This window comes from Phaenicophaeus curvirostris, chromosome 1 (assembly GCF_032191515.1).
Source record: "Phaenicophaeus curvirostris isolate KB17595 chromosome 1, BPBGC_Pcur_1.0, whole genome shotgun sequence".
In the NCBI taxonomy this organism is placed as follows: Eukaryota; Metazoa; Chordata; class Aves; order Cuculiformes; family Cuculidae; genus Phaenicophaeus; species Phaenicophaeus curvirostris.
Genome location: NC_091392.1, coordinates 201,649,600 through 201,671,324, shown reverse-complemented (window position 1 = coordinate 201,671,324; position 21,725 = coordinate 201,649,600). Strand labels below are relative to the sequence as shown.

The 21,725-nt window shown below is 36.9% G+C and overlaps 1 protein-coding gene across 2 annotated transcripts in view; it reads right to left on the bottom strand.

Annotated features, from left to right (window-relative positions):
* XPO4 (exportin 4) overlaps window positions 1-21,725 on the bottom strand; it is an 81,023-nt gene that overhangs the window by 21,291 nt on the left and 38,007 nt on the right. The window contains exons 5-12 of one of the 2 annotated variants that reach the window (XM_069883467.1): window positions 19,368-19,484; window positions 18,478-18,631; window positions 9,990-10,102; window positions 7,414-7,571; window positions 6,972-7,146; window positions 2,643-2,819; window positions 350-492; window positions 94-239 (exon numbers count right to left, since the gene is read on the bottom strand). In XM_069883467.1, coding sequence (XP_069739568.1) covers window positions 94-239; window positions 350-492; window positions 2,643-2,819; window positions 6,972-7,146; window positions 7,414-7,571; window positions 9,990-10,102; window positions 18,478-18,631; window positions 19,368-19,484 — 1,183 coding nt within the window. The remainder of the gene's footprint in view (window positions 1-93; window positions 240-349; window positions 493-2,642; window positions 2,820-6,971; window positions 7,147-7,413; window positions 7,572-9,989; window positions 10,103-18,477; window positions 18,632-19,367; window positions 19,485-21,725) is intronic. The other variant, XM_069883468.1, reaches the window with a different exon arrangement.

Here is a 21,725-nt window from a genome sequence, read left to right as displayed (position 1 = left end):
GTAGTTGACATAGAGCACTTCCTCCCGTCCCCCGAGGTGTTCCAGTTACAATAAGAATACCACAATAAGTACTATTTAAAGCTGTTCACCAACCTGTGACTAAAATAAGCCAATGAATATCCTCATACAGGTCATCAAGCACTTTATTGTCAATTGAGCCTGATGCTGGTGAGGCAAGTAACTGCTGCTGATGTCTTTGCAACTGCCCATGGAGCCTTGTCACTCGGTCTTCTAATAAACTGTGGAAAAAAAACAGTAACTTCATTGTTTTTAAATGGTTTTGGAAAACCAGGCTTTTCAGATGTGATGGCTTTATTGATATGCAATACGTGACTAATCTTCTTTATACCTTGTGAGAAGAGGTATACAGTGTTCTGCAGCAATTCTCCCCAGCATGCCTACGCTGGCCAACTGGTCACAGAACTGGTCTCTATCATCTTCCTGCAGTTCACTTATTTCTTCTTCTTCCCGAGAGGCCACACCATTGGCAGTCTTTGGTTATTTCAACAAAATTAGAAGCAACCAGTTAGTGTTACGCTTGTTCAATATTATCATCACTACAATTTTCTACATTACTTTGGCTTTTTCTTTCAAGGTGTTTTGAACAGATGAGAAACAGACTCGTGCAGAAGAATTAAACAGAGGAGTAAACACAGTTTCATATTGATTTAAAGATCAGCATTTCAACAAACTCATTAGCAAAATGCCACATTCAGTTAATTGTGCATTTGCCACTGTTTCCAATAGTGTTCTCAAGTCAAAAGATTCACTGTTTGTAAAAAAAGTCAAGGATAAGAGTTATGAAAATTAATACTTGTTATTAATAGGCTAAACATTGGCTAGACAATAGCAAAACAGCTTCTTTACGCTACAAGGTATATAAATAATCTTGTTGAACAACTACTGCTAGAAGTAAGATATAAGTTACTGAATGACACTGGCTCACAGAGATGCTCTGTAACTCCAGCGGTCAGAAGATTGCTGAAGTACGTTTGTGTTTCAAATCACACACACAGTAGACCAAGAACCATTTTAAATACTGCAGCTGCCTTGCCTTGCCCTGTTCATTAGCCAAAGATACCACTCTCAGTTACCTGAGATCTTGCATAGATCATAAAATAGGTAGCATTTTTCATGATGAATGAAAACCATCTACTTCACTAAAGGCCTTCCATAACCCATTGTTTCAGGGGAAAAAGCTTAAAAAAGTAAATGCTGTAACCTCTAAAACAGAAGACTAACCATCAGCATCATTATCTCAGTTTTATTTCTTGCTGATGCAGAAGTTGCTCTGTTTGGTTTCCCAAAGCTTATCTTGGCTGCATTTTAAGCTACTAAAATAATGATCAGACCTTAATCCTTGAAGAGGTGAACCAAGATATGTAGAAACTAAGTGTCAGTGTTAGAAATGTTTTCTTAAAATCTTGAACAATCAAATTTTACACAACTAAAAGTAAAATACAAGTAACAGGGAAAGCTATCAGTCTACTTTGTTTCTATAAAGGCTCTAGAAAACTGAATCCACACAGAACTCCTTGCCCAAAGTGCTTTTTTTTAACCCATCTTTTCTTTATGTAAACCAGTTAAACACATTCTCTTGGCAGCTTCAAAGCTGCAGCTGTTTACTGAAGGATGAGCCTCTGCTCTCAAAGCAGAGACTGAAAGTTCCTGTTACTGCTTTGATATTGAAGAAAAAGCATTCTGAAACGCCAGCTGTGGCTTTTAGAGGGTTACCCATGGGATAAATGACTTATCTCACAGAATGACATGAATTAACCTGTGTATACAAGTTATGTCAAGATCGCCTGATATGAAGTCAAAGTTCTCTTGTGAAATATTTCTCTCTGGTTTGGCACTGTTATATACTGAGATAGAATTAAGTTTTACATGGTGCTTTTCAGAATGAGGCACCTTGGAGACTTTTGCACAGCATCAAATTAAAGAGAGATTTTATAAGGTTATTGAATTGAATCTATACAATAATTAATGCAACATCTACATCTAACTTTGCCTGAGATTCTATTTTACTAAGATCCAGGCTCCTGGCAAAGAGACTCATCTGCTTTTTTTTTTCCCCTCAATGGTTCAAGAGATACTTGAGATACTTCTAGGTTTCCTCCAGAACAGACACTTCAAAAATTCAACTGGGAACTCATTTTATCCAAAAGAACCAGATAATATTGCAAGTTTCCTCTAGTCTGAGCATAGTCACTATACTTTTTTTCCAGATATTTAGGCATGTCTGTTATACTCCAAAACATATTTTAAAGATAATGTATAGGAGGTAACAACTGTACTAAAGGCTTCCAATTTTATTGGGGATTTTAACTAGGAGCCTAGTCCAGTGAAGAATGGTGAAAAGCTTAGTCATTGCATCTGTGGGAAGAACAGCAAGATGAATGCTGATTTGAGTAACAAGTTTAATTTTCGTTTTTGAAGTGGTTTCCAACTTTGAGTTCCTTTTTTACCTCTTCAGAATGAGAGAAACCGACTGGAAAACAACCAGAGTAACAAATACAGTAAATTTTTCATCTCTGAAGTCACAAATAGTAGTTCTCCCTTGAGCTACATAGTACAGTGCACAGCAAAAGACATGGGCTAGTTACTATAGATCATCAAGAACTATTAGAATGAGCACTTACCAAATTCCTTGTACCATCAGGAGCAGCTAGATGGCACTGAATGTAGGAATTAAAGACCTGAACAGCATGTTGGGTAAAGAAACCTTTATGGAAATGTTTGTCATCTTGTACCAAAGTCAGCCAAGATTCCAGCAACTTGTCATATGCTTCCATGTACACCATGTCATCTTTGTCAAGCTGCAAGAGATTGAAAGAAACAAAACAAAAATCCTATTCCTAAAATGAACCAGAGGAACATACTTATAATGAATATTTAAGACATGTTCTCCTATTGTTGAAACAATTAAAAAACCCTCAGTCACAAAAACCATGTAAGGAAAAATCAAGAAAATATCAGAATGAAGTAGAACAGCACATCAAAATGGTCTGTGCAGCTGTTATGCTCACTAGGCTTTATAGCTAAATGCTCTGACGTTTTTTATCTCTTCCTCTGATGTTCAAAACCAGAGGAACTTAAATTAAGCCTTTAATGCATAATTACCTAAATATGGGAGCTTTTACCCCCAAAATGCCAAGCATCTCAATTCTTATTTGTAACAACGAAGAACCGAGTCATTTCTTTTTAATTAAATAGACAAATCTAGAACACGTGCACATACAGACTTATAAGTATTCCACTATTTCTGAAATACAGAGAAAAGATGATGATTCTCCGATGCAGAGGAAATCCTTGTAAGACTGCACGTATTCAAGAAACCTTACTGCAGGTAGCCAGGTTTAATGATAATACACAACTCATTCTATGAACAAACAAACAAACAAAAGGCAGAATTCTACGGACTAAGTTCGCATTCCCATCTGCTTAGTGCATTTTAGCTGATGCTTCATGGTTTTAGTTACGCGTGTTTCTATGTAGCACACAAGCTACAAAAGGAAATAACATATCTGAAAAACAAAAGTTACAGGCAAGCTAAAGACCAGAAGTAGTAAAAAGGCCGTTTGTTTTTAGAATAAAATTATTTATAATGTACCCATCAGCTTTTTGATTTGATGCAAAAATTGAGCTTTAGTAAATATATCCAACTTCAAATACCTTAACAGAGACTGTACATACAAACATGCTGCTAAAGCAGAACATTTCTTTCCTCTAAGAAGTCTTAAGTTTTAACCACGGGATCACTCACAAAAGTTATTTTGAGATAGCAGAGCTTAGTAAAATGATTCCTTGATGAAACAGAGATATTAAGCCCTTAAGCATGCTCCAGACAGAAGAATTCCTGACTTTCAGTGAAATTATAAACACAGCTGGATGAACAGGCAAGGCAAAGAAAACACCGGCTGGATGGCTGATTATGAGGGAAAATCGATATCATGTTGGAAGCATTTCAAGACAGCTTCACAGCATCATTTTGTAACTGCAAAGTGGTGATTTGTACAGAAGTTAAAATGTGGGACACAGTGATGTGAAAACAAAAGCTGAAGTTAAGCCACAAATTTAGTATGGACACCATGACATGTCTGTAAAACCTGGCTAAAGAACATTAACTCATAGACAAGTCATTCAACCCCAAAATATTTTGATGTGTGTAATATATTTACATATAACTTTTAATAATTTCTAAAAATTCAGAGCATAAACCAATAAATCTTTGAATGAACAGCAAAAGAACTCAAATCTATCCAAACCATTAATTTGAGGGGGTAATACAGAAGTTAATGCCACAAAGATACTTTATAGTATTCTCACAGAGATGCTTGGATGAATAAGAACCCCTATAAAGTAGGTGCCTGAATAGGGCCAAATTCAGAACGATCTCTCCCATCACATGTTTTTAAAAATATAATGTAACAGGAAATGTGCATTAAAATTAATTTTGAGAAAAAGATACCTTTGGTATAATTTCTATTTCACTTTTCAGCCAACATCCTGTTCATACTCTTTGCTAATTCAGGTGGACTAATTGATCTCTACTTGTGCATAAGCACTGAGTGTTGAGCAAGGCAAAGTACAGTTGTTGACAAGCATCTTCCCTCAGACTTAGTGCTATTAAAGGAAGAGATTATTGATCCAACTTGCACCACAAATTAGCCCCCAGCGCTGCTGAAGCTTACTGCCCTCCACCAGCATATCTCCCCAACCTCAACAGGCAGGTTAATGTAGAACAGCATTTGAAGATGATGTTTGGGGATTGTGGGGTTTCCACCACCTTGGCCGAATATCAGTATTAGCTGCACTGAAGTGGTTTCCATATTATGGTTCAAGACACCTCAATTTTGACAGTTTCCACTGCAGGTCCCCAGCTAACTAGATTCCTTGTGCCTGATGGAGTTTCTGCAATGTTCACATAAGACATTCTGCTGGCATATGAAGTGGCAGAAATATGGGGGAAACAGCTTTTCTGACCAGCAAAGCTTAAGGAGCACGGTTGCCTGCATCCTGCTGCACTTCAAATTTCTGATTGGTTCCAGGAATATTATCAGAGGATTCTACTGAGCTCAATACACATGTCTTTTATGTATCAAAATCTCAATTGCAGGCAGCACACGAGCTCACAGAAGGCGTCACTCCAAGCAGTCTAAGCAAGAAGTTTGGGGAACACATTAACCATGGTTGGAACACTGATAAGCCAAAAGATTGCTTTCAGGGATGTGAAGTAGTATTTCTACAGGCACAGCAAGCAGTACCATTATGCCGTCTGGATTAAGTCAGCAACAACTTAAAAGTCTCAGGAGTATCCCTTACTGCTAATACACCATTAAAGAATTTTTTGGAATGCCCATCACCACAGAGTTCTGTATCCTCTTAGAAATCAAAGAAAATGCATGAAGTTGAGACACCTGTAAGAGCTATGGCAGAAAAGAAGGGGTGAAAGGTAATGGTCCTCTTTCCACGTAATGATTTATAGGTTCTAGGACAGTGAGAAAAGTCTGTCTTAAAAAAAAAATCTCACATTCTTTTTGAGGTTGCTGAATCTAAGAACATTTAAGGTTAGTACTGAAAAGATTTTCTTCAACAAAAACTATGGGATTATATAAGTGCAGGCAGCCACAGTTTACCAGGCATAACTGGCCAGTCATTTCAAAAACAAGCTTTGTACTAGACAGTGGTATACAAGTTACTGTGAGCTTTTGCTGAGAGATGAAGTGTTTTGAATGGCATTACGTTGAGTGTTGTTTTCACTAAACACAGTCGCATATTCTAGCTCTCAAGTAACAAGATGCTAATTGAGGAAACAACATCCCTTTAGTCCCTTTAATTAAAATGATTGGTGTCTATGGCTCTCCTGAATCTTTTCCTTAAAGGCTTCAGGAGTATTTCTAAATGTGTCGGTGAGCACCAGAACATCCGTTCAATGTTCTGCTAGAAAAATCTCAAAAGCAGGACAAGTTTTAACCGACAAAGTTTGGAAAGTAGCTGTATTTCAGATTCCAAATTTAACCACCAATTAAGAAATGAACAGGTTAGAAAGTTTAAGGGAGCACTGGTTCAAATATAACACATTTTAACTTTGCGGCAAAGATACAATCTAATGTTCTGCAATGAATGCTAATTAATCCACCCAGGATCTGTGGTAAAGAGATTGCTCATCAACTTGAACTAAATACTTCTATAATTATTTTCAAACTCGGGTAATTAAACCCTGTCAAAGCAAAACTGGTAAAAAAAAAAATCACACTTTTAAACAATAATGGAGAAATATTTGCTAATATCTTGACAGTTTCATTCTAAATCAATAGCTACTGCACAGAAATAGCTCAAGTAAAAGATTATTCACGCTAGTTATTAGGGGCTTTTTTCCTTAAATCAGGTCTCCTTAGAAGTTTTTACTCTTAATACAATTTTTAGAAGCAGAAGACTTAGATTATCCCAACTGCTCTTTAACATTACAACCGAAGTCTTTCAAACAAACAAAGAAAACAGATCTTAACGGTTACATTCAGTTGAAACAGAAGTCCCTGACTCAGAACTCTTGACAGCAGTTAAGTTTCAGTCTGTCCATATGTTCGTGTAGTCATTTTAAGCTTTCAGGACTGTAGCTCGCTCATTATCTATAACAGTTTTCAGAGAAGTCCTACAAAGGCAAGTCAGCAATATTTAAAAACTGTAATAATTTAAAATTAATCCATTATTTTAAAAATGAAAATACTAGGGAGATGCTTTAGATCGAAACAAAGTCCGAAAGATGCTCACAGTGTGCTATTATGTTCATTAAATTGTTTGCAACAAGAAGAAAATCCTCTTAGATGTGGTTTCAGAAATATCTAGAAGAAAACCATGTTATTGAATTCACACCAGTTATCAGTAAAACAGCCGGATTATCATGTCACTTATGCTTATCACAAATGGAAACAAAAAAGACTATCTACTATTTGAGAGCAGCTACTTACCACTTCTTCCAAGGCAGCGCTTCTTCCAAAAGAACAAGTGAGGTGTGCAAGGCAGTTAACAAATGATGAGAAAAGTTCATTTGGAATGGCCGTTAAAATGTTGCGAGGAAATACAGTTATCAGATTGCTGATAATACTGGAAATTCCCACTGCTTCAGAGTCTTCTATTTCAATTCTACAGACAGAAATAGCAGTTAGGTTTTTTGCCATTAAGAGAAACGCTAAAAGTGAATTGATTTTGTGATATATTTTGTATCAATAAATGTAATTTGTATTAGTTAAGATTCACCTACTTTAAATTGCCTTTTTGTAATTTCAGTAAACCAGCAGTAAGCACAAATTATACCCAGAAATAAGCAAGCCATACCAGTTCTCCACACAGATATGCCACATGCTAAAGGTTAAAAGATGCCATCTAAATTTAGAGAGCAAGCATACATACCCATTGATAGTATTCAGTAATCCCTCAATGAAGTGTGCCAGGTAATCAACTTGTGAGCCTTCATCGGGAAAGACTGGCCCGTGCAAAGACGCGAGCTGTGCCAGACACTGTAATGAATCTTGGGCCATATCTGTATCTTCTCTGATTTTTCGATGCACCTTTCAGGAAGTGAGATAGTTAATAACACACGGAAAATAGGTTGTTCTTACAACAGTCACATGGCTCCCAACCTAAAAGAGCACACACCAAAAAAAGCTTACTATCATTTCAATTCAGTCTGAAATGCAAGGGTTTCTGCAACTCTCTAAACCCGCAATAAGTGTCAAGATCCTGACTTAGCTCACAAAGTCACAAGCCTTGAATTAACTCACTGAAACTAACATTTAGTTAAGTCTCACCTACATGTTGAAAATTGAACTGTCTACTGCATGTTATCTCTTAAAGAGAGAAACAGATGCCAGGCAGTCAGACATACTGCTCCTTCTAAAAACAGCAATAATGACAGTCATCTCTATTATGCTAACTATGCCTAGGCTATGGAGTCTTGCTAAAGTTAGTCAACAAGTTCAATCAAGATTATAGAGATGCTTCTTTAGCAGAGGTAAACACTGAAGACATACAAAAATGAATGCATCACTTCCTTGGCAACACCCTTACATTATACAAGGCCATCAGTAATCTTACCGCATTTCCGTGAACTGTTACATCATCATTACTTCTGCTGGGGAGACTTTCTAGATTCAAATCTGAATATTTCAGTAATCATATTCTCACACACTTATTTTAATTGTCAAATATGGAATTGAAGATTTGTTAGGCTCATGCCTCCTATTTTTTCACATACGATTTACTGAACGAATAAATAAATTCACTGAAGTTATTTAATTCAATGAATAAATATAGCTTTTTCTCCCAGAAGCAAGTTTAAATTATATTATTTCAACAATATTATACATAAAAGCAGAGTTAAAAGACTAACCACTTCCCTATGGTGCTATAGTTGCAACTTCACCCAATTCATAACTAGCTGGATCAGCTGCACGGTTAATCTCTGAAAGATCAAATTGGCAGGAGAAACAAACCCCACAACAGAAATACTCCTCCTAATACACATCCCACACTGGGCTGGGTTTAGAACCGAAGGTTCTTACTTTAACATGGCAGTTTGGCCAACTTTTGCAAGGCTATTACAATTACTCAGATCAGATAAATGAATATACGTTACTGCCATTCATTTACGTTACTTCAAATAGCAAACTAATGCTACATGCCTTAACCGTTGCAAATCAGGAATCTAAAACCAAAACTGACAGCAGACTGCCCTGACTCGCATTCATTTAAAAAAAAAAAAATATCAAGCACAGGCAGGCTTTACTTACTTTTAAGTAAAATGCAAATGTATTAAAACAATTCTGCATGTTATTCAAAACATTCTAGTGATGAATAAGTAATTGTAAACCAAACAAAGAAACAGATAAGTAACTGTGATAACTTCACATTATTAAACAAGGAAGGGTTAATATGTAAGCCAAAAAGTTATTTGCATGTGGAGATTCACAGCTGACAGTAGCAACTGTCTGGATAGTCTAGACAGCTGTTGGGATTGTGTGTAGCTGCTAAGAGTTCTGTCAGTGATTTTTTTTCACCTTTTCAAAACTGCTGGAACAGATAAACTTGCAGTAAAAAAAAAAAAAAAAAAAAGTCATTTATCAAAAAATCCTATAAAGTAAGGACATGCATACATGTATCAGAAAACTCTCCAGCAGCACTGAAAAGCTCCATTCACCTTGTTTAGCAACAAGTTAGGAGCACATCATTTCTCTGCTTTGCAAAAATGAAAATAGCCTGAGAGTGTTGAATTCTCAGCTCCCACAAGATGTAACATAAGATAAAACAGCACAGTAATTTATAAGCCAATATATGTAACTCCTTGCTGAGCAAAGACTAAAAACTTCTTTACCCAACACTGACAGAAATAAAACAATACTAATTTTAGTTTGGATATAATGTGGGAGTTTTTTTAAGCTAAAGAAATTGAATATTATGCTCCTCTATCCCAACTCTACCTCTTAACTTAAACTATTAAAATTTGTTTGGATTTGTACTGAAGAAAGAGATACAGAATTTTGTATGCTGAAACTGGCTAGAAAACTTCAATCACAACTTATTTTCAGCTGTTCTGTTGAGCAAATGCTTTAAGATAGGCAAACACGTACTGTTGATTTGATGTTTTTTAAGTCATTACACCTTATCTGAAAGACATTCTAGTCCTGCTCACCATGCTTGATTTCATTTGATGAATACACATCCTGAAGTACTAAATGTATAAAAGTTTCGGTAAATATACACCTTTTATTTTGTTAATGGTCATCAATGTAAGGCAATTTATAGACAAAATACACATTCAGTTAACCTAGGAAAAATACAATCCTTTTGTTTGCTTTGATAAGCAAGCTGAAGGTAACAGAATCAATCCTACCTGATGCAAAAGGAAGAGTCCAGCAATACAGTTTTAGAGCAGGAAGGAGCTGCTTTCCCTGTTGCCTGGACTATGAAAGTTGAAGAAAGAAACTTACTGTAAAGAAAAGCTCCATAACTCTGCTGTCCAGGAGGGTCTCGCGCCAGGATTCTGTTGGCTTTAGCATCACATTTTGTGAGGATTCAAACATAGCTATATAATGTCTGCCCAGTTATCTGGTGTCAAGGTCAACAATAACATTCCTACTTGGCTTTAAAAAAATCCTAGATACAACAGGATCCATTCAGAAAGAATGTAATGGAAACAAACTTTAAGCCTCTTCACATACACAGCATAATTCATGCATGAGGCCAAGGAATAAAAGGTATTAAGTATTGAAAAAAAGAATGCTTCAGGAATGTTAGATAACAGTTTGATCATAATTATGAGACATACCATAGTGATACGATCACTTTGATAACCAGGGTGTCTAATGTGACACAGCGAGAAGGGAAAAAAGCAACCGCAATTAACAGGTGTTAAAATTTATGCAAAATAGGAAATAATTTTCTAAAAAATTTTCCTGGCAGCTTTTAAAAAGGGCTTATGATAGCTAAAGATAGCTCATGGAAATCTAGATCCCATTTTTCTAAATAGCAAAATATGCGTCACAGAATGCAGATATGTTAGCCCCGCACTAATCTACGTTTTTAATCACACCGCGAAGAACAAAAGCATAAGGAACCACAAGGCATCGTCATATTACACGTGTTTGTAAGGGACACGCATGAAAAACGTGAAGCCACAGTTTTGCTGCACTCCACTCTTATGTGTTTTGGCATAACTTAATTTACAAAATTCTGCAAATGCTCTAGTACAGAAAAAATAGAGACACGAGCAAAAGTATTTAAACAAGCAAGTTACATTCTCTGTCAGTCTAATCACGCAGAGGTTTTAATCAAAGACTTTTGAACATGCTTCTTTCTGTGACACCCCTCAAACCACGTAGCAATAAAACCACTCTAACTCAGCAACTGATGTTTTCATTTGCTTTTTAAACCCTTCATCATCCTCTCTGATCCCTTTCAAGCCCAACCACCAGAATAAATAACAGCACGCTCAGCTGCATGTAATTTACTTATTGGTAATAAAATGCATTAACTCTTGTAACGTAAGTCATCAGGTATTATGAAAAGGTGTATCAAAAATTATTTGTGTGTCTAGAAGAAAATAAATTTCACAGTGCTACTATTCAAGAAAGCAGAACCCTCAACTTCTGACAGGTTTGTTTAAAAGAACAGTACATAAAGCAAACACGTAGCTTAATGTGAAGGGTTGTGGCAAAAGGTCAGAAGCACAATTTTAGTTTACACTTGTCTTCCAAGTTCTGCTAAAACCCCAAATTGCTAAAAACACCATGCAGATCTATATGCCAAAAAAGTGACTTTTTCCACAGCACAGTACCAGGTGGATCTTCACTGGTGGTACGTGCTCACAACTGTTGTCAGCACATTATATTGTATAAGAACCATCAGGGATTTTCATACTGGTGCAAAACAAAACTAGATCCATCATTTTCAAAATTATCAACATATGTTGAACCATACCATATCTAAATTATTTAAAATGGACAAAACCTAAAATCACAGAATTGTCTATTTTACTTCCATCTGAAATACAGCTGTCATTTACCTGATGAAAAATGCTTTGGTTCACCCACGTGGGCTTGAAATTATCACATGCCAGTATTCCTTATCAGGAGAAATATTACAAATAAAACTAATTTTACTTGTCAAAGTAAGCTATGATTTTTTCTTTTTCATTTTGAATGTTTTAGAAAAAACAGTACTTGAAGCTTATTTATTGACAAGAGTGTCCCTTGCTCTAACTCTCCAATAAATGATTGGCTTGGAAACACATCCATGTCAGAAGGTGATCACAGATAACATTATCCATCTCTGAAAAATGTATTTCCTCTTGACTAGGTTGAGTCTACAGATGGAACCAGCTACATAACATTTTCATGTGGAATGGAAGAAGGGCTAGTTTGCTGTCACTATTTTAACAAGCGTCAGTATTTAGCAGCCCTATCCTGTTATTTTTAGTACAGTTTCTCATGCTAATGGACTGATGACACATCTGATAATACCAGATTTGTGGGTAAAACATCGGTTCACTGAAAAAATCATGCCCACACCTACCATGGAGATCTTACACTCGTTTTCTATCACATACCAGTTACACGCACACATTAGCATAAGTTGGCTGTGGAGATGTTTGCTACTCTGAAATACCTCAATTTATTCTGTGCTATGGTTCAGCCTTACTAGCAGCAGCCCAGTTATTCCATACCTGAAAAAAACGGCACTAAATGACCTAATACACAGGTTTACACAGGACAAATGCAGTCTTCATCATCAAAAATTAATTTATTTCTCAATACTTATGAAGGAACAAAAAGTGCAAGACTCGTACTTACTTTTTTGTAAGCACTCAAGCTACAACACACGCTTATGGTAAGCAAAGATCAGTCTACTGTGACATCCTGCAGGGTATGAGAGGTTTTTTTGTTTGGCTTTTAAACAAAAAACAATTGTAAACCATGTCTGGTAAAAGACAGAAATATTTATAACTTTTCCAAGCCTGCTGAAGAATGAGTAACTCATTAGAGTTCACTTTGAATGACAAGGAAATCCAAGCTAGACAACAGCTACCAGAAGCACAGCAACGTCTCACCTGGTCTCCAAGATTTAGGACACTGATTTCTACAGAGAATTTCTGCTTGAATCAGAACAGATTATTAAACGACATGCACCAAGCTCTACTGAAAAGCATAAGAATATAACTAGATGCCTTCGTGTATGATAAGGCTGATATGATCACTAATTAGTGCCCAGAGATGAAAAGAAGACCATGTTTACAACAGATTTTATCTTTGCCTACATTTTTGTATGTAGCTCTATGCTTGCTTTTGTTTCATAAGCTGGAGAAGTAGAAGCAATCTTTTTGAAATGACGCATTTATAATTTTAAAATTGTAATTTGTAAAAAATAAAAAAGTTAATAATAAAAAAAGTTTAATATGCTTATTGGAGACATACATTAAAAAAAAAAGAAAATAAAAAATAAACAGATGTGTAGCTTTCCTCCCACTCTTTGCCTCTGTCCCAGAAAGGGACTGACGGGTGAAGACGAGTATCAAAATATTTCCTATCCTAAAGGCGGCCACAAGGGATTATAACGTTTCACTTCAGGACTTCCTCCAAATTCCAGTATCCAAGAATGGATCCCACAGACTTTCTCCTAAGAGAGACAAGGGTTGCCCTTCCACAAAGCAGTAAAATTAGGAACTCAAAAAATCAAAGCCAAGATTTCTTCTGCCAGACCCTGACATACAAATTTGTCCACAGGAACAAAGAACTCTGAAGTGGAGGGAAAACTCCTGAAGCACTAAGGACCAAACATGTTTCTTAAAAGTTCTTTTAATCACTCTGGTCTTTGTCTGGAGCATTTCTGGAGAGCTTTGTGTCAGATTTCAAACTTCCATTTTACAAATAAAAACTGCATTAGAAATCTAACAGCTAGGAAATCTGCCAGCCAGTGTTATAGTGCTAGTGCAGTGATTATATTTGGCTTGCCAGCTACTCAGTCAAGCACACGGGATGAGTCTTGGAGTGACTGTCTGTTGCTTGCTGCCCCCTATGGAGAGCTCTTTACAAACCTTATGTATAAATGTATGCTCTCAGCAAACATATCCAGCATTCAGGAGAAGGAACGTATGCTTTTATGTTTAATAATTAAACACAAGTATTCTTAACTTTCCTGCAAATGAAACAACTCCTTTGCGTTGGAGACGCTGGACTCATTGCAGCAACAGGTGTAGGAAGCGTAGGAAGACCCAAGCTAATTTTAAAACTGGCTGGTTCCAGAGCCAAAACTGGTGTAGCCTTGCCAGAACCAAGTCTCATATTGAGCACTCAAGCGGATTCTGCAGCTCCTGCCACATTTTGCTGCTATGGTTAAACAGCTAATAGGATGCAAGCTAACCATTTGAAGCCCAACTTACACTAAAAGCACTTCTGCAGGAGTGACAGCCATACAGCTAGAGCTTCAGAGTCACAACTTTCTCCCATGTATCAGCTGCCATCTCAGAAGCTGATGACAAAGCACTGTAGAACTGGAGTCTGAAAACCACGGCAGCAAGAAGATAGAAGAGGAAAAAAACCTATATTTTATCAGTTCCTTTTCATAAAAGTCATTACTAGTCTCTTTTACCATTCTGATATTAATATTCAAGATGCTTTTGTGTTGCAAACTGATTTCAGAATTAATTCAGGAAAACCCAAATGATGAAACAGTAATTGAAGTTCAATATCAACACAAACATGTTGAGTGCAGTATGACCAAATTCAGAGGATCTGTCAAGTCTTCTGCTTTTGCCCAACTTTGCCTTAAAAAGTTGCTAGAAAGGACCATCAAGAAAACATCGTACCCTAGAAATAATTTCTAAACATCAGGAATTTCAAAGTCAGGTCAGTTTTCACCTAAGAGTCATAATTTTGATAGAAGTAAAATTCAGCTGTTCTAGTTACACTGAATTTTTTTTTTTGTATCCCTAACAACCCTCAGGATAGTAGCCCAACCCTTCACCTTTCAGATAAGGACAGACTGCTCAAGTAAATTCAGGATAAACCCAGGGTGCTAACAAACACAAGACCAAGAAAAGCAGTGCTGTTGCTGAAGCAAATCTGTGTTGCTGTTCCTCAGTACAGGTTCAATCATTTCTGTAGCTGTGGAACAAATCAAAGTGGGGACCTCAACCTGCTAAAAGTAAGAAGTTTTCAGCCAGGTCCCTGCTGAGTATCATGCTCCTGGGAGGTGCCAAGGCAGAGGCTTTTTCAGCAGCAAAGCCAACTTGAATCGATCCTCAAAAGGAACCTCAAGTTTTCTGGAGCACTCCATTTTTTTCATGGAATTCCATTATATATAACAGATGCTACCAGTCTGGGATGGAGAGAGTTCAGATCTTGAAAGGCTGCAGAATTATATGGTTCACAGGACCTCACAGAAACCTGTCTCATTCTGGCTCAAGGTTTAAAGGACATTTTCAAACTAAGAGATGAAATGCTTGTTTCTTCGACTGTGTGGCCGAGGAATACAGACACTTGGAAAAAAAAAAAGTGTTCAGATCAGACAAAAGCTTCAGTCAGTTCACATAATTGCTATCGTACCATTAATTTCAATGACACAGCAACAATGCACATTAGTGGAGTGCACCCCATTAGGTTTACGTAACCTGTATTTTAAATTCAATCCCCTGTTCTACATTAACTTGCCTCCAAGCAAGCAGAGTCACCAAATCCAAAACAAGAACTATAGCTCAAGTTGCTCTTTATTCACAAACCTTATCTCTTATTCATTACCACATAGGTTAAGTAGTTCTATGACAACTCCCAATAACAGATGATAGACACATCATTCTGCAGATGGGAGACAGCTGGACAAAAATCTTACGTTCCGTTCAAGATCTTTTGCATTGGAGACATCGAGTTAGTCCATTAGAATTGGCTGCCAAGAACAGATAAATCCCAAAATCAAGAAGTGAGAAACATCTCTGGAGGTAAAAGAATAAAAATTATAATTACATCCCAACTCCACAGGACATATTACATATTCATGTCAAGGTGCATCGCAGTCCAGCAACATTCAGCTCCTCAACTCACAATGTACTAGGAGTGAGATCCTTAAAGGCACACTTGTAAAGGAGAAGGCTGTACCTCTTAGTACTAATCACCTGCACTTCCTTAATTAGTCAAAATTTATTTAAGAAAAGACACAGTTAAAACTAGTTCCACACCGGTAAATAATATTTAACGGTCCTGCAACAGCACTGAAAAAACAAACTGCAGAAACCAACATGCCACAACAGATTGCCATGTGTGCAAAACAGGAATCCCGTGCTATTGTCATTTCCAGCAGTACTGCTGAAAGATTGAAGCATTTTCAAACACCAGGTGAATTGATACCTTGAGGTAACAGATAAACATAACTGCACATGACTGAAAAGAAGCCTCCTAGGTCATCGTGCCCTGCCCTTCCTACTGCAGGGACTACCTACCAAGACACTAAAAAATGATTGAGTTCCCACTTAAAAGCAGGTAGATCCCAGCCTCTCTTTGCTCCTATGAGATGGCTATTCCAGAAAATAACTTTATATCTGTTATAATTGGTCCATTTCACAATGCAACACATAATAAATTATCCTGTAACAGCACAAGAACTCTTGAGAAGCTGTATGTTTAATTCTCACAACTTGAATCACTAAGTAATGTGACTCTTGGTGATGGTCCCTGCAGAGTTCATGCACATTTACACTACTACGTTTTTTTGGAGATACGAGAATCTTGCTAAAGGTTATACACACGTACTGCGGATTACTGTTGCTGTAGAGAATACTGAGTATCAAAACTATCTTGCCAGGGGAAATACCAACTAGAACAAAAGAAGATATATCTGTAGATACAATGGATCATTTTACTTCGAGTATTAAATTTATGCCCATTGCTTTGGCATATGTACTGTCAAGATTTAGAAAGAGGATACCAAAAGGATACCAACTGATCAATCAACACGGCAATTCTTACTTTCTTATGTAATGTGCTACCTATTTAGAAACCGCAGCCAAGTTTCACTGCCCTTGAGCTAACAATCAACAGTTACTTTTAAATTAGTCTTCTTAAGGAACAGAGATTTATGCCACAATATAATCAATGCAGTGCTGTAAACACCAACATTTATTGAATCTTTGTCAGACAAGACCTGTATTTTTCAAGGATGACTAAAGTCACTCCAACTTCTGAGAAAACAGGTTGCTACACAGATGAACCACTTGTGGTGGTTCAGACCTGATCTCCAGAAGTAGATCTCTGATCTCAGATCTCTCAGATTCAGACCTGATCTCCAGAAGTAGCCAAAATTACTTAACAGCTATAGTATCTCAAGTAGGCCAAGTAGCAGAAAACAGGCAACCTTGAACTGCAGTATGACTTGCTTAGCTATTTCAATTAATACTTATTTACTAGCACCTATAGACTAAATCATTTCTTATATAGAGTAGTAAATGAAAGCTGGAACTCAAGGCTAGCTCCACCCACCATTGTAAACCTTAGCCTAGGATAAAGTCCTCAAAGAAGAACTAGAGTCTTCACTTTCAAACTATAACATCAGTACTTAGCACTACATCAGACGCTTGCACAGAGCAAGACTAAAATTCAGAGGGAATTACCTCTGCCCTCCACTGAATAACATAAGAGCATTTCCTTGCTATTTAAGATGACAACTTAGGAAAAAAAAAATGTTCCCACATTATTTGAATTCTTACAAATCCCAAATCCCCTTCCGAAAACTTTTGAGATTCAATAATTTAATTCCAGTCTCAGTCTTGTAGGCACATGCACTGACCTCCTCTCTGGACCCCAACCAAATTGCTTCAGCAATTAAAAGGAATGGGATATTTTACTTTTAACCCACGACATCTTCCATAAAGGCAATAGAACTGATATTCTGTTTTACAGATATGAAGCAAGACATATCCTGCTTCATAGAAATTTCACTTTTGCTGCCTACTGCATAATGAACAGAATCAAAGACACACATATATCACCTTCTGACTGTCAAATCACAGAAGATTTGAATATGACATCCAGATGCATGTATAACTTCGTAGCAATTTCAAAAGGTTTTAATAAAAAGGTTTATAAACCAGCTTAAAAATTTGGCTCTTGGAAAGTCTGCTAAGCATCTTATCTTAAAGACACTAGATATTAAAAGAGGCATTGCAATGCCTTTTTGCAAGTGCTGTCTTAACCCTGTATTAATTACAGAAGCGATTGATTATTTCTATAATATTCTTCAAGCCTATTTTTTGGGCTGAGCATTTTTATATCCTTTTTCTATCCTCCAATTTCCTTCTCCACCTTTCCCTGGACTTCCATAAACAAACACCACAAAGATCTCAAAATGGAAGTAATGGCATCAGTGTATTGCCAAAAAAGATGCTGTTTGTTCTCTGAGCTAGTAAATACTTTTTCATCAGGCCAAAGGGAACATACATCTTATAGTATATGTCTGTACACTTTAATGGGGAGACAGCTGAGCAGGCACATTCCTAGATGATAGGACATTTACCTGCGTCCTCCTCTTCTCTGAGGGAGAGAATTAGGACAAATCAGGCCTCCACATAAAGATTCAGCCAAGCTTAGACCTCTTTATCATTTGGTTCTGCACTAAAGCAGCATATTACACTTTTCCTCTCCCCTGCTCCAACCAGGTAAATCATCAACCCGTAGCGGGGAGCTGCTCCGCTGAACTAGTTTTGCCTTTGATATAAAACACTAAAACCTCAATGAAGAACAACAGCAGCTTCTGCACATAAGCATTTGTTAGCAAGCACAGCGGTGACAAAGAGTACTACTAATGGAAGAAAATAAGAGTTATTTCATCCTTGAGTTATAAGTTCTATGTTTTTCTCACATCACAAAGACATTACTTATTATCCAGAAGTGACTCAAGCCAGTTGAAATAAAGGGCCTGACATGAAAAGGATATAATTTGGAGGAAGGAAGTTCCAGCTTAAGACCTGATTGGCTAGTGCAAGATAACGCTGAAACACTGAAGACATCTGAGCATTGAGGTTTTCACGTCTGCTGAATTCCTGAAGTACCTCTACTGTGAGCATGAAGATCCGCCGCAGATCATCCTCCTATAGTCAGGACGAACACAACATATTAATAAAGTCTCCCACTCATTAAAATGTCTATTAAAGAGAAACTTTTTCAAGGAGAAAAGAATTTTCTGCATTCACCCTATTTTTCACTAAAATACTGAAAATATTCTGAAGGTTGTCAGTCCGAACCCCCCACTCCTCTGACAAAATCCATAGATTGTTTTTGTAAAGAATAAGAAAAAAATATCTTCTCATAAATGCTAGTCATTAAAAGAGAAACTTAACAGTATGTTTAACAACTGGTGGAGGAGAGAGTTGGTCTTTGGCATGAAAAAAAGTTGGTAAGTTGTTCCACAACAGTCAGTCTAAAGCAATGCCTGCACAAAAACATTTCTGCCTTGCCAAACAATACATCTGAGACAACCGGACTACACCATCTGCAATAATATTTTTAAATACATAGCTCTCCTTGGCTTTAAACCAAAGCTATATTTAAGACTATCATTGTTCCACAGAGTATTCGTTTTGTTTGCAATTGGTAGCCAAGGAATTAAAGAGTCCAGCCACATAAAGAGCTGTAGCTCTACATTCATAAAATGAGCAACAAGGGATTGCAAATTTTGATACAAGATTTTAAAACATACATTATCAACTTTCCTGAAGCAGCGAGTATCTGCATTTATGAAATACACCTGGCACAAAAAAGTACTTGCTTCTCAATGTTTAAATTTTAGAAAGACAGGTAGCATACATTGATAGAGAACTAGTTTACCTGAAATATACGTTTACAGTTACCATGGAACTCCATGCTTAGTCCAATGTTGCTGGTTTTACTTGAACTTGAGAACTCGCTCAACAACGCCGTTAAAATGGAACAGGCCAAAGTTTGCTATAAAAAAAAATAAGGGGGAATAATATAACTAAAAGGCGCCCAATAACATAATAACACCTACATTGTCCTTAAGTTACTTTATTGGCATATTTCTATGATTATTACTTCTGTTTTTTCTAACACAAACCAGAACAACTCAAACTTTCAGCAGAACAGATCCCTGGATGAACCATCTCTGGAATCACCCAGGCTCCATCCTTACAGAAAAATTCAAGTACGTGAGTAATAAAAAAAGCTAGAACCTATGATTATCATTATTAATTAGAAACAATCTTATTGCAATCCATTTCCCAGCCTTGCTGTTTATTTTCTCTCCCTGTGCAGAGGGTTTTAAGGGTATTAGTTTCAGAGAAGATTCAATTTCCACTTACTTCTATTGATCTAAGAGCTCAGGTCGCTCTTAAGTTTGTTTTGGCCCTTCTTTGCATTTGCTAGACTTACCATGTTGGTATTTGACCATGATTAAATTTATACCACCAAAAGTGATAAGAGACAGTCAAAACCACCCACTGCAGTACACTATCTACTCCATCTTTTCCCTCTCCTCCCATCTACTCCATCTTTTCCCTCTCCTCCCATCGAAAAACGGAGAGGGATATACAAAAAATCTCCGATGCTTCAAAGCTTTCGGATACTTCCCTCCAAAGCACAACACCCACAACCCTCAGAAATAACCTTCAAAACTACTCTATTAGAACAGTGTCTCTGAATTGATTGAGAAAAAGGCACAATAATTTTAGAGAAACTGATCCATGAAGACTTCAGGTTTAAGTACCTTCTTAATTCTCAACATTTAAGGTAAGGTAAATCAAATGCTTACCCTGAAACACAACTGAAAAGTCAACTTTTCTTTATGAAACACTGCTCCAGCCTTTGTTGCTGGTTTTTGAAATAAAAAAGCAGCTTTTTTTCCTGATGCCAAAGTCCAGTAACCATCATCACCAGTTTTTATGTATTTTGTTAAACTGATCATTACACTCAAAGGGGAGTAAATATTGTACAGCAGAGGTGCAAGAAGTACTTCAAAAGTGTGCCATACACTACTGTCATGAGCACAATAGACTCCACATACCAATGTAATGAAAGCACTTCTCGTTAAAGAGATGTTCTTAACGAAAAACTTGAAAATTACTGGCTATCCTCCCAGACTGTTTGGAGCCAAGGTGCCAGGGATGGACAGAGGGATAGGAATTGTTAAAGGGTCATGCATGCCAGCGAGTGTCCAGGGGTTAAACAGAAATATGCACACTACCTCTGAACACCCGAAAGATTAAAGTGGAGATGATACTATTTATGCAAGCTCAAACAACAGCTGAGACCAGTGCCATCCACCCACCAACTGCAACATCTTTGTTCAGAAATGCCTCTGAAGTCAGTACCTTGACCCTCCAGACAACTAGTTATCTTAGCCAGTATACACTGAATTAACATTCTTACTTGCTAAATAAGTCCCAGACAGATTGAACATCTTGGCTTTGTAATAATACATGGGTTTTCTCTTATACTACACACTAAAGTTGTACAGTGGACTGGAATATTGCTGATTAGTTGCTAAATCCAAGCTTTCCCATTTTAAGGAAACAACTATTTATTTCAAGTGTACTACTTCTCATCTACAGTTACCACTGTCACACGTGATAAAAGCAAAATCTAGCCACTGAAAAACAACATTACACTTTAAACTACTCCAGGAAAAGTGCAATTTTGTAAGTTCTATACTAGACTTGGAAATAGAAGTAAGTAGTTCAAGCATTTCAGTATTTCACTTCCAAATTTCTATGCAAGCTGTTTACACTGTAAGTATTTTTTATTTAGAAGAAATTCAGATTTGATCTAATATTAAAAAAAAAAGTAGCGTAGGCTAACGCTGAGTTTTAACAAAGCTCCAGATGAAAAGAATCTGGGGAAAAAACACACCAAAATCCTCCCATCCTACCCAAGGGCTGGCTCTAGATCAATGCTTCAGATAAGAATACATGTTTTTAAAGCGGTAATGCAAAGCTGCCAGCAAACGCTGCACAATTTCATTATGTGCCAGGAGATACAGAAGCCACACAAAGCTCTCTAAATGCTTTAGAACTCAGGCCTTTGTTTTATGTTTGAATTATTGACACACTGATATTTTTCAGCTCAGAGAAGCCATGGTGTAAGGGCACGATTAGTTAGAATTACAAATCCGTACAGTTTGATGCTTTATAACATACCGTGATTACCATGTGGCATTAATGATTCCAATAG